We start from the raw sequence: 13,567 nt of genomic DNA, 5'->3' as shown, positions 1-13,567 counted from the left end.
AGAGGGCTCTTGCGGTTGCAGATCGGCTGCCGGGTGGCACGGGGGGAGAGAGCCCTCGCTGCGAGCCGGGGACACGTGGGGACCGGGAAGGCGCTCCTGCTCAGGCAGGGAAGAGGGCAGGTGAGGCTTCTGGCTGCTCTGCCCCCACCCAGCTCTCCTGCAGGGCTTCCCCGCAGAGACCCTGCGAGAGATCCTTATTCTGCAGCGATTTTTACGGGTTTCTTCTTTTCATAGAACAAGACGTTGGGCCGTGGTGTGCGCTGGCGAGTTTTGGTCTGGAATCGGTTCTGGAAACGCAGGGCGAAGGGTGGGGCTGGAGAACACAAAGTGCAGCCTGCCCGGGAAGAGGTGTCTGGGGGGTGCAGGGGGGTGCACACTCATTAGGGTGTCTTTTCTAGCCGTGCATTGCGACCTGGCATCGGCGGTGCTGGGGGCTGCGGCTTCTCCATGTCCCTAGGGAGCCGGGCAGTCAGAAGTTGCAGCTCTGTGCCATGCTGGTACCTGTGGTTCACCTCAGCAATAACATAAAGATCCAAAGATAGTGGTTGGTGAAGAGGGCAATCTCTTACACAGTTTAGGAGAATCTTGTGCACGCTTCATGAGTTAGATGAAAAGCTGGGATTGTTTGTACCTTAAAAACAAATACAACCTGAGCATCTGATCTTCCTCTTTGCCATTCTTGAGTTTTAGCCCCTGTTATTCTCTTGTAGATCAATTAAAATTATCTCCCTGTAAACTGAGGAGTGTGAAAGACCTGGACTGAGCTTTAGACTGGCATTTTCTGCTCATTTTCACTCATGCTGCAAACTCTTCCCTAGGCGTGTCCGTGGCAGTATGGAGTCTCGCTGCTGGTTTTGGCTGTGGGCATTATTTGCCCTCCTGGGTAAGGCTCACCGTACGGTGTTTCTAAAGGGTATGGGGGGAGCTGACTAAATAGAAGTGCTGCTAATGTAAGCTTTGTGTTAGAGCAGTGTTGTGGCAGCAGCTGGGAGACCGGCAGTTGGTAATAGTGCTGGTGTCTGGCAAAAGGCTGCTCTCCGTCCTGAGCAGCCGGCTATAGGGGTGGCCATACAGGTAAACAGGGGACACCAAACGGCTGTTCAGTGTGATGGGCAAGGAACTGAGCGTCCCTGCAGCCCAAACACCGGGGTCATGGCAAAGAAGAGTTCCAGAAATAAGTGTTAGTACAAAGCACTTTAAAAGGGCCTTTTTTTTAATTAAAAAAAGGTAATTTGAGGTAAAATACTGTTGTCCTTTTTGGCATGTGCATTTTGTAGGTTTGTCCCAAGCACGACCCTGTAGTTGTTCTGTTGCAGAAAACAGCAGACATGCTGGCTGAGGTCTGTGTGCCCCCAAACACGACCCCAAGTCCTGTTTTCTTGCTGTTCCAGCTGCCCCGCGGCTCCTGAATGCCCAGCAAACCTGCTCCCACGGAGCCTGCTACCCCCCCGCCGGAGACCTCCTGCTGGGGCGAGCCCATCTCCTGAGAGCCTCCTCCACCTGCGGCCTCACCAAGCCCGAGACGTACTGCACGCCCCATGGAGAGGTACGTTCACCTCCTAATCCGCACGCAGAGATGCTAATGCCTTTACCCATCCTACCCTTCCTACCCTTTTGCAGGGAGGGTATTGCAGGTACTTATCCCTCTGCCGATTGTGTTGGGCCGTTGCACCATCTGTGGTGTCCCCTTGAGCCCTCCTCTTCCAGCCCCATGGGTGAGAAGAGGAGCTGAGCACGAACGTGGTGGCAGGGAAAGGGCAGCAAAGCTCTGGCGTGAAGCACTGGAGGCAAAATGGAAGCTTTCGCATCCAAAATAGCCCAAGCCTTCCTATCCCCAGAGTTTTTAGTTATAAGGAAACCTCATATTTCACTTGTCAAAAACGGGAATATTTCAGGTCTTTCACAAAGACTTGGAAGAGCTTCTGAACCGAAAACTGTTTTCAATTACACTGGTTGTGCGGGGGCAGGAGGTTGTGCTCGGGAGGATAACGTTTCAGCCATCTGCAGATTCCCAGGCTCCAAAGCTGCCACCAAATCGGAGTAAGAGTTTAAGGATAAGTCTGCCTGAGCACAGAGATGAAAACCTACAGGGTGATGTCCCTGACGTGAGCACATCCTAAAGCCTTTCTCTGTCGGTCTAGGAATGTTAACTCTGTAACTGCTGCGGGAGGAGCTCAAAAGGGAGCGGGTTTTGCAGGACAGGCAAAAAGGGTCTTGGAAGCGATGCTCAAGAGGAAAGGAAATGGCAGACCTCCAGTGAGGCAGTGTTCTCTGACATCCAGCTTGAGCGAGCCAGCCTTCTTCTGGTTTTAATTCCGCTTCGAGATGAAGGCCAAGATGTGGCAGTAAGTGGATTTGTTGCGGAGCCGGTGGCTTTCTCAGGGATGGCTGGGGGCTGTTGGTTGGTTGTTGGAAGCTGAGGCAGCTCCCTGGCCCTGATGGGTGTGAGAATCTCGTCCTCCTGCAGTATCTGTCCTTGGTCAGGTTGTTCTCCGGGCTGACAGTTGCGGTCAGGCATTTCCTCCATTCAGGCTCCCACGCACTTTTTTGGAGCTGTTTTGCTGCTCCCAAGGAGCAGGGCTGTTCGCTCGCCTCCCCAGCAACCCCCCGCTGCTCCTCACGGGTGCTGTGACCCATGGACAGGAAAAAAGCACACAATTATTTCTGCTCTGACTTCATTTTTTTTTTTCTTCCCAATTTCTGTTTATACTTGAGGAAAATTGTATATAAATGTACCTCTGAAATCTTCGCTTAACATTGCCTTTTGACAGTGAGTTTTACTTGAAGAGGGGGCTTGTACTATAGGAAGCGAGCGCCTGCAAGACCTTAAGTGGTCATCTTAATACCAGCTGGAGTGGGCTAGTTATTCCCCTTGCCTGACCTTGAGAGATCACTTGAAGAGCCTTCAGTTGTGATCATCTGCATTGTTTGTAATCTTTGAAGTGGGGACTGGGCATCGCTCTGATGGCTGTGACGTACCTCGAGCAGAAATGATCCGTTTGGTGCAGAATGAGTGAGGTCTCATGGAGGTACTGTGGAGGAAGGCAGAGGGCACGACTGCAGCAGTCTCTTCTAGTCTTCAAGTCCCTAAACTATTCAGTTTTTATGTTCCTTATACCTTGCCTTACATGTACTAAGGTTAAAAGGGATATGGAACAATTAACAGTGATACGTTAAGTTGGATTCTCCAGTTCTAGCTTTGGGAAGGGGGTCTTTGCTTCCTTACGTATATGTGCAAAAATTAATCCCCTGAACTCCATTGTCCAATTCCCATCCCGTAAAAAGAAAGCACATTTAATTTATTGACTCTTATGACTTTTTTTGTGACAAGTCTTGCTCTCGTTTTATTGCCAAATAGGTGCAGATTTGGATTCTGTTTTGCAATCTCGGCAGAGGGCACGGGATGAGGGGTTGCTGTCGCTGGCTGCTGGTGGCCTTGTGCCAGCTGGCAGGCACGTGCTGTCTGGCCCCGCCACCAGCCCACTCTGGCCCCAGAGTCCTCTTTTGTAATTCTGTGGGTCACTTGAATTCAGCCTCTGCTCTGACTCTGCATCCCTCTAACCTTTATACTTTGCACGGCTGATTGCTCCATTCCTTGGCTGGAGGCTCAGTCTAGTGGAATCCAGGAGGGACGCTCGGCATTGCCATTTATAGCGCCGGGGACTGCAGCGGTGATTAGAAAAGTGATGGGGGTGGAAAGCAGGCAGAGCAATCGTCTGGTTTGGAAATCACTTCGGGCTTGGGAAATGGCTGTTCGAGTCAGCAGGGAAAGTAAAAGCAAGAGGGAAACTGAAAATAGAAAAATAAGTGAGCCTGGAGTTGGAGTCGTAAAGGCACTGATGTGTGTGGAAAGACTCTCCTTGACCGAGGTGTGATTCAAGGCCCCGTTAACTCATCGCTTTATTTAAATGCTGAGCATAGCGCTTTGACAGGAGTATGGAGCAGCTCACGCTGCCTGGCTCTAGCCGAGGGAAGGCACGGCGTGGCTGTCATGCAGATTAGCAGGTTCCCGGTCCCCTCGCCTGGCCTGGCCCTTCTGAGTGACAGCGTGAGGGCTGCGCACGCCTTCGGCTCTTTGCTTGGCCGCTGGAAGCAGCCGTGCCTGTGCCGTGTTCGCACCCAGCAAGGTTAACGCTTCTCTGGAGGGAGAGCTTTGCTTTCCTCTGGGCTCCTGCAATGCTTTCAGCTTAGAGGCATGTTCAGAACTAGAAAACAGCTACAGACTTGTTTTATTGGTTCACAGGAGTGCCCCGAACACCCTGCACGGTGCTGTGAAGTCTTTTGCCAAGGAAGAGGCAAGAGAGGAGCAAAGCTGGGTGTCCTTGTGCCTGCGTTGCTGCTGTTTCCTGCATCCTGCAGGGGAGCAGTTTGTGTGCGCGGCCACTACGTGGGTCCTCACGCCACGACCCTCGGAGGCTTTGGATGTTAAGGTGTTGTTTGCATAAGGTCGAGGACCAAGGTTTTCTGCCTTTTCTCACCTGCTTTTCATGGGCACTTGGTGGATATGAGGACGAAGGGTAGGAAGTCACCTTTATCACCCCTTGTGTCATGGTGACATGGGGTCATCCAGGTAGGAGTTGAGAGATACCAGAGAAGCCTGATCCCTAAATGAGTTAGTGCGAGGGGAGTTGAGCCCGTTGGGCAGGAGAGCTCCTGGCATGGGAGAGGATTCCTCCTCCTGCTGACGGATGGTCGCAGCTGCCTGGCAGGGGTTGGTCTGCAGCATCTCTCCCTGTGGTGTCTCAGCCGAGTCTTCGGCTGCTTCCAAAAATACAGACCAATGTCTGCAGAAGAGAATATGTGCAAGACTAATGCTTCTGTCTGCCTTCTCGCTGCCGTCTGATGGTTACACCTGCTTGTCCTCCTGCATGAGTCAGTCAGGGAGCTTGATGCTGATCCAAAACATGCTGCCTGCCGGGTGCTTCAGCAGGCCCTAGGCATGTTGGAGCAGGGGAGAGCACGCTGAAAAGCCACTGTGCCTCCCAGCTCGTTTACTTTCCAGACCCACGTCATCAGTCAAACTCATTTTTTTACACAGAAAAACGCATCCGCAAAATCGTGAAATAACTGTGGTCAGATGGGATGGCAGGAGGTCCAACCCCCTGCTCAAAGCAGGGCTCCTAGTTTTGGTGTTGCTTCGTCACGTCAGGGTTTTGCACCAAATAATTCATATTCCTGACCTGCTGAAGGTAATACAGCAACCACGAGTTGCTGCTGGGTGCTTATCTCATCTTACTCCGGCATTCAGACACACCCTGCTCTCTGCTGCAGGGATATGTCCTTACCTGCAGTGAATGTACTGAAGAAAAAGCCCATTTCCCATTATTTTTCCCTCCTTCTCCTCCCTTCTCTGTATCTTTTTTTTGCCACATGACTGCAAATTGACACATATGCTGGGAGACATCACGTCATTCCCTCGCAGACAAGTTGCAGAGGCAACAGGACCCCGGCAATGCGTGCGGGGTGTGGAGATAAGCTGGTGCGGTACGGGCTTTGCAGACTGTCATCCTGGCAGATTTTAAATGAAGTTTTGCTGAGGGGGGGACGATGTGAGAACAGACGGGGTGAGGAAAACAGGCACCCACGTTCTTGCTTTTAAGCAGGAGAAATGAACTTCCTTAAACCCCGTACCCAGGATGTTTGTCCGGCTTGTGTCTTCTCCCCGTCTCTGCTGCTGCCTCTGAATTTGGGAGTCACCGGTAAAACCAAGCTGGGGCTCAGAGTCCTCTCTTTGTGTTTTGAGTGTAACCTCGGAGCTCGTTTGCCAGTGTCACTTCTGACCAGCCAAGCAGGGATGTTATGGCTAAGGGTTTTTGTGTTTCAAAATCTGAAGCACAGTCCAGTTCACCAGTTGCTCACTGAGAAGTTTAACCATGATGACATAATCATGGGTAACTTGTGCCGCCTTTTCCCTTGGTAAATGCATAGAGGCCTTCACAGGCAAGACAAGCCCTGCTCTGCGAGCCTGGCGTAGCAGTGTCCTGCAGCCGGTGATAATAGGGAATAAAAATGGGTTGGAATCGAGAATTGTGTAACTTGGCTTTAACGGGTGCCTTTGCCCACCTATTCTTGCTGCCCACCCTATTTTTTAATAACCCTCAATCTCTCTGTATACATATAAATCCCCACTGCTTTCCAGATCGTCCCCAGACAAACGTGGAACAATAGTTACTGTCCGTATACGATATTATTTGTGCAAGACCACAGAAGGCTCCCATATGGGAGGCTGCATGCCAGGAGCCCAACTGACACAGTGCCTCTCACTGACACGGAGCTGGGTTACATGCAGGACCACCAAGGTCTCTGCAGCTATGAAAGGTCTTAATTTCATGACTGGAGAGCAGCAGCTTCCCATTTCTGCTGATGAATAGCTTCAGTTTATTTTGGGTTCTGCACCTTTGCCAGGAGGTTTTATTTCAAGGGCGCTCTGCTCATATTAAAATGGCAGCTAGAGCTACTTAAAATACTTTGGTCTGAGTCCATCAGCTTAAAATTGTTTGTGGTTTTCTGCCCCTACCTGAGCGGGGAAACATGGGAGGCTGGTCAGCAACTGGTTCACAAGGTCAGAGCAGGAGGAGAGCAGCAAAATCCCGCAGCAGAGCTGTGGAGAGCGCCCGGGCGAGGGCTGGGTCTGCACCCGTGTCCCTGCACGCACTGCACAGCAGTGTCCCGGGTGTGCCATGTAGTATGTAGGCAGTTTTTACAATACCTGGTTGTTCTTCTACGTAGTGGTTTTCTTCTTTTCTTTTCTTTCCCCCACTTATTTCTAAGACATGTATCTGTTTATTCTCAGCATGGTACCTTTCCCACCGAGTGCCTTGTGAATGCCCTTCCAAAAGGCTGGAATGAATTTCCTTTAATCTCTGAACCTCCACAACCTGTATTTTGGATGACTCTTAAGAGTAGCTTGGAGGCACAGAGGTTGATTAGTGGTTTCCATGCAGACCTACAACTTCTTTGACCTTCCTACAGGCATTTTCGGCCCCACATCCCGTACCTGCTCAAACACCTCCCGATTCTCTGTGGCTGCAGTAGCACATGGGCTGGGGCCTTCGGTGCCTGGCGGGGAGGGGACAGCGTGCCAGAGAGCCAGGGCTGCCCTGGGGGTCGGTGACTCAGCTTAGACCGTGACCTCTTCACTTCCATTTGTCACGTAGTCCCGGTCTATTCCTGGCAAGCCCAGCTCCGAGAGGATCTGCTGAGCCTGCTGCTATGCTGGTAAAAAAATTAGGGGAGAGCTGGGGAAAGGTGTGCGCTTGGTGAATCCCCCCTCAGCCTGGCGCTGGGCTGTCGTTTCTGGTCAGTCCCTCTGTCCCAAGGAACTTTGAGACACATAGTCACAGTCAGTAATAGCAAATCCTGTTACGCAATAGAGGGGTTTCACAATTTGCTCCAAGGACATGAAATGAATTTTGCATTCGCTGTTAATTTTAGCCTTAATTACAAAGCTGGGGGGAAAAAAAAAAAAAAAAAAGAAAAAAAATAGGAGATTTTTGCCCCAAGCACAGCTCCTGGGCTGGGGGAGGGTCTGTCTCACACAGTTTAAGCTTCATTTTTACTTAGTGCTGCATTTTGAGAGTGGTTGCAGCTTCATTGCCAACAGTGCATTGTGGCTACTGGAAGGCACTTGTGTCTCTGGCTGTGTGAATGGTCTAGTAACTATGCGTGAATCAGTCCTAATGAATAATTTAGCTGAGATTAACCTTTCCCCTTGCTGAAAGCCTTCCTTCTCCCTTTGCTAATCACAGTCAGAACTGTTGTGAGGTTTAATCATTGTTGGGAATTGTTGGCTACGTTATTTCTGTGGGTAATTCCGGTAGCTTCCTGACAATTTGCTGCTAGTAGTCATTATCTGAAATGAGTTCTTCTGCCTGGACCCGATTATATTATTTCTGATTCTTACTGGCAGAGCCAGGAGGAGTTGGTTAGAGCCAGGGAAATTGCATGATTATATATTTTGAATTCTTTGTTTGCTTACTCTGCAATATTGTTATAAATATTGTAGTTAGCCAACTCCTGTTCTGGGATATTTATAGACAGAGAACATAAAGACTGTGGAAAATATTATGGAAATGGATCAGTTTAAGTGAGGAGCTCTCCTCAATATCTGCCCAACTGCTGAAAGGTTCCCAGGCCAGAGCAGAGTCAGGTCTGGGCTGTGTTAGGAACTAAAACCAACCCGCGGCCTGAGCTCACATCTGTCCGCTGCTGCCCGGCCACCTCGCTGTGTGCCGTCCGCTCCCGGGGCGTCAGGGAGAACTGCCGGGCAGCTCTGCATCTGGTGGGGTACCAGTTAGTGCTTGCTGGTCAAGGCCAGCCTATGTGTGGGTTTGTGAGAGAGCGAGCAACAAGGTAATTCTGGACAAAATTTTCCATTAATTTTTCCTTATATTTTAAAAAAAAAAGTTAGTTTTTAGGAAGCCAAGTCCATTTTTGTAGAAATAAGAGACTTGGCTGGCTTAGAGAAGCCCCTTTCAGGAGTCAGGCAATACGTGTAAACTGTGAATTCATCTTTTAAAGGGGAAACCAGAAATCTTCAGTCCACTGTTGGCCCACTGGCCTCCACCTCCTGCTGCCTCTCCGAGGCACAGATCTCTACCGACCCCAGCACGGGTGTGGGATCAGGCTTAGTGTCCAGGCTGGAATTGGCTCGTTTGTTTTAAGTATCAGGAGGGGAGATTTTAGCACAGAGGTGGATATAAAGTGCTTCTTGTCCCTTGTCACCCAATGTCCAGTCTCCCCCACTGAAAGCCAGTCTCATCACCGGGGTCCTGAACATGCCAGTGCCTCTGGGGTCACCTTGTGCCACCCCAGCGATTGCCAGCTCCCGCAGCGGGGTATCTCGTTGCCTTCCCGGTGTCCGCTGTCAGGGCTTGTGCCAAACACAGTCCCCTCTTCTCCCCCAAACCCGCTTTCCTCCCAGGACGACCTTTCTGAGCCGTCCTGCCCTGTGCCACCAAGGCCGGCACCTGCTATCGCTGGCAAACACTGTTCTCGATTTTCCCCAATTTCTCAGGCTTTGGGGCGTGTTGCTGTGAAGCGCGTGTCCCGCTGCTCTGCTTGGGAGGCTGCTTTACTGCTCAGGCCACCGACAGCTTCCATTTCTAGATGAAATGTTTCGTGTCACTTTTGCTTTTGGGACAGCGTTATCCCATAGCTCGTACAGCTCTGCCCACCTCTGCACAGCCCCAGGACCCTCTCCGGAGTGTGGGATCTGCTCTTCCTCTCCATTTCACCAGGCTGGAGATGCCGAGTGCTTTGTTTCATACCCTGAATACCAGCTTTCCCCTCCTGCTGGCCTCTGCAGCCCTTGCATTCGCTCCACTCCGAGCGTGGCCGCTACCGAGGGATGCCACTGCGGGACCTGCCCTGCCCCACCATGGCCTCACCTGGGTGTCTCCCCCCGTTTCGTGCTGGTTCTCACCCAGCCTGCTTGCCCTCTCCCCTTGGCCAGTGTCTGGACCTTCCCCGCTCCCCATCTCTTGCTCAATCGCTTTCCTGCTGCTTTCTGCACATTTCTGAGCCTGCTCGTGGGCTGCGCGCACCCGACAGCCCATGGTAGCGGCTGCGTGGAGCGTCGCTTGGTTAGTCAAAATTTGGGTATTTGTTTAGTCCTTGGGGACCCTGTTTTCTCCCATCGCCACGTTCCCTTTGCCACGTCTCTGTTTGCTCCTTGAATTACTTGCTCGAGTGAAGGGCTGAACTTTGAGCCACTCGACTTCCCACCCACTGACTTCTCCCCCACTGAGCTGTTTGCTCCCGCTCTGCTCCCAGGGGAGAGCGCAGGGGAGTGAGCATCGCCCAGGGCTTTTAGGTGGGAGAGAAAGGCCTTTCTGTTCACCCAAACAAACAGCCCCCTTGGCTGTGTGGAAAAGGCAAACTGGACCTGAAGAGCTGCAAAGGGCTTTCTATCAGGTGTTGTCAGTGTGGAAAACAGGGGGTTTGCTTAAAAAAAGGCGTTTTTGATGGTTTGCCAAAAATGTGTTTTAGTTGAAAGCATTTTGGTTCTAGATTCTTAGTCCGTAACGCCATGAATTGTGTTTTTTAACGGGGTGTGAAGGAGACCACTTGAGGCCTGTGTATCGTTAGCCTTGTTCATCGGGGTTCTTCAGGTCTCTAATAAACCAGCTTTACTGATGCCACTTGTTCCTCGGTGAGTCCACGCTGCAGTTGGGCCTCTCACCTCCGGGGCCTGCAGACCCCTCTCCAGGGTCTCTCCCTCCGGCCGAGCCGGGACGGTCACTTCCACCCGCCCTTTCTCTTCCAGTGGAGCATGAGATGCTGCCGGTGCGACTCGCGGCTGCCGCACGCCTACAACGACCACCGCGTGGAGAACGTCCTGTCCTCCGCTGGGCACTCGCGCTGGTGGCAGTCCCAGAACGGTGAGTGCCCGCAGCTCCGGGTCCCCAACAATAAACAGCATGAGGAGAAGAGGAGGAGGTGTTGAATTTGATAGACTGGAAGGAAAGGAGGAAATAAATGACTTGGCTCAGGCAGCGAAGCAGTTTGTTTTCCCGAAGTCCGCAGTCTGCGCCTCTGAAGCTGCCTCTCTGTGCCTGCAGGCATCGAGCGCGTCTCTCTGCAGCTGGACCTGGACCAGACGTTCCAGCTCAGCAGCATCTTGCTTCACTTCAGGGTTTGTGTGCAGCGTCTCTGCTCACGAGGGGGACACGGATGATGGTGGAAGGGCCCCGCTGGCTCTCTGCGGGACGTGGGAATCTCAGTGCGCAGCTCCCTTTGGGGTCCTGATAGGAAGCACGCCGGGGTCCCTCTGTTTTCCCTGTTTGCATGGCCATTCCCCTGGGCGTTTGGAGGAGCAGAGCAGGGTGGTGGGTTCCCGTCCCATGACTGTCTGCTGAAACACCTCCTTGGTGCAGATGTGTACTTTGTGGCTGCAGCAGGGCTGGCTGAGGGGAGAGGGGGGGACCTAGAAGTTGTTGATAACCCAGCAGCCTGCAGAGACCTGAGCCTGGAGGGAGGAGGAGGAGGAGGACAGGCATCCCCGGGGCAGGAGCCAGCGGGGGGGCACTGTGTAACAGCTGTGCCTCTTTCCCCGCTCTGCAGTCGCCGCTGCCCGCTGCGATGCTGATTGAGCGCTCCACCGACTTCGGCAAGACCTGGGAGGTGTACCAGTACCTGGCCTCCGACTGCGCCGCCGCCTTCCCCCACGTCCCCCGGGGCTCTCCCGAGAGCTGGCAGGACGCTCGGTGCCAGGCGCTGCAGGGGCACCCTTTGCACGGGGGCAAGGTAGGATTTGTGGGGTTTTGTGGCAGGGACCCCTGCTGTGACCCTGGGTTCAGGGCGGGTGGCCCGTGCAATGCTGCAGAAACACGTGGTGGCCTGGCCCTCCATTACACGTATCACGCCTGGCGAGGGATGGAGCCCGTGGACATCCAGCACTGCTGTGGGGGGTCTTTGGGAGGACTGCTGCTCCTCTGGGAGGAAAGCCCTTGCTGCTTTGTGACAAGCAGGTGTTATGTTGGTCTTCCTGCAAAATCCTCTGCAACTCTGAAGTCTTTTCCCTGTGTGAAGTGACGTTACGCAGAGGCAGGTCCAGAGCACACGCTGCCCAGAGCATGAGAAGAAAGCACCTTCTGTTTTCTGCTTTTCAACTTACTGGGTTTTTTTCCTGCTAAGGTGAAATTCAGTGTCCAAGACCTGGCATCTACCATCATGACCTCTTACAGCCAGAGCATCGATAGTAAGTGACTGGCCTCTTTCATATCTGAGAAAGGGAGAGGGGGATGATGCACCTCGTGGTTCTTCCTGCATGCGATGGAGAGCACTGAGCTGGGGTAACCCTGCAGGGGAGCAGGTCCTCAGCAAACAAGGCCTCGAGCTGCCTGTTAGACTGCTGCCCTGGTGCCTCCGAGGTGTCAAAGAGCAGCGTTTGGTCTTGGCTGGTGACTCAGCTCCTGCTCTTTGTGCCGATGCCTCTGTCTCTTGCTCCGAGCCCTCCACGCAAATTGCAGTGCACTTCTGCAGCCAGTGCCTGGGCGCCTGCTGCCCCCTCACACCTCTCCTCGGTCCCCAACAGAGCTGGGGCAGTTCACCAACCTGCGGATCAACTTCACCGGGCTCCCCCACATTGCGCGCCAGGGCTACCACTCGCCCAGCACCTTCTACGCCGTGACGGAGATGCGGGTTCTGGGGAGCTGTTTCTGCCACGGCCATGCCGACCGCTGTGCCCCTTCGGGAGACCCGCACGCCGCGGTGAGTGTTGGGGTGAAGTGAAAAGCCTAAAGACAAACTCTGTGGTATCGGGCTCCACCAAGCCTGACCCAAATGCTCCTTGGGAGACCTTGACCAGTATGACCAGTGGTGGAGAGTGTGAGACTTTCCCCTGGCCGGAGGCTGCTCGTAATTGGGGGAAACGATGCCCCGTTTTTTCTGCAGCGATGGAGTGGTGGCTGTGAGACAGCAGCCTGTGCTACGCCCTGTTTGTGTCTGCAAGAATGTGGAGGGGCTTTTGTATGTAATTTCATAATTGAATTATGAAGCTCAGTGGCTGTGGGGGGTTGTGCTTTGGGGGGAACTGCTCCTTCCAGCACTGGGTCTCTTGGCTGGGTGGGGGACATGCAGAAAGTTTCAGCAGGCTCCTTCGTGTCCAAGAGGATTTGCTAGTGCAGGTTTTTAGCTGTTAGGGGATTTTCTTGTCTCCAGCTTATGCTTGGCTGCTTTGCCTTGAGCGTGGTTGTCCTCAGGTAGGTGGCAGAGGTGGTGGGAATTGTCACTGTGCGTGAGGAGCAGCCTGTCCCAGTGCTGCAGCAGCCCCGTCTGCCCCCTTCTGCGCAGGGGATGGGGGCTGCGCGGGGCAGGAGCAGGCTGGGCCCGTGCTGGAGAGGTGTCGGGAGGATGAAGCTGTGAACCGAGCAGCTACCACCCAGGAGGGGTAAAGTGTTGTCTCTGCAGCAGGTCCACGGGCACTGCGTGTGTCAGCACAACACCGCCGGCCCCAACTGCGATCGCTGCGCCGCCCTCTACAACGACCGGCCGTGGGCGCCCGCGGAGGACGACAATCCCCACGAGTGCCAGAGTACGGCGAGTGCCTTTCTCCTCTCCTCTTCCTGAGGCCTTTCTGAAATCCTCCGTGCCACGAGTGGCGGGAGCGGGAGCGAGCTCCGACACCTTTCACTGGGACTGGATGTTAACGTGGGTGTCTCTGCGAAAGGCCCCCCGACGTTTGCACGCTGGGCTTTGCTCTGTGGGGCTGCGGCGGGCGATGCCAGCTCATGGGCTGCACCAGTGCTCGGCCATGCTGCCCAGTGGTGCCAGCTTGGTCCTGGAGCGGTTAGCGGGTGTCACCGTGTCACGGAGGGGACTTGGGCACCCTCTAGTGCCAGAGCTGCTGCTGCCGGAGGGGTTTGCATGGTTGCAGCGCTAGCACAGCCGTGGTTTGTTGGGGTTTTTCTAATTTTTTTTTTTTTTTTAGAATGCAACTGCAACGGTCACTCAGCCTCATGCCACTTCGACCCGGAGCTGTACCGCGCCAGCGGAGGGGTGAGCGGGGGTGTCTGTGACAACTGCCAGCACAACACCGAAGGCAACAGCTGCGAGCGCTGCAAAA

The 13,567-nt window shown here is 53.5% G+C and overlaps 1 protein-coding gene across 1 annotated transcript; it reads left to right on the top strand.

Moving 5' to 3' along the window:
- Positions 1 to 10,273: 10,273 nt before the first annotated feature.
- Positions 10,274 to 13,500, top strand: LOC147412626 (laminin subunit beta-3-like; the record flags this gene model as incomplete). Its single annotated transcript, XM_086481161.1, has 7 exons — positions 10,274 to 10,382; positions 10,563 to 10,636; positions 11,065 to 11,247; positions 11,638 to 11,701; positions 12,038 to 12,213; positions 12,916 to 13,036; positions 13,433 to 13,500. Coding segments are annotated over exons 1-7 (795 nt in total), but the record flags the coding sequence as incomplete, so codon positions are not given.
- Between the last annotated feature and the right edge of the window lie 67 nt (positions 13,501 to 13,567).

The sequence above is a fragment of the Leptosomus discolor genome, unplaced genomic scaffold, assembly GCF_034619465.1.
Source record: "Leptosomus discolor isolate bLepDis1 unplaced genomic scaffold, bLepDis1.hap2 HAP2_SCAFFOLD_236, whole genome shotgun sequence".
NCBI classification, from domain to species: domain Eukaryota; kingdom Metazoa; phylum Chordata; class Aves; order Leptosomiformes; family Leptosomidae; genus Leptosomus; species Leptosomus discolor.
This window is presented reverse-complemented; position numbering and strand designations above follow the sequence as displayed.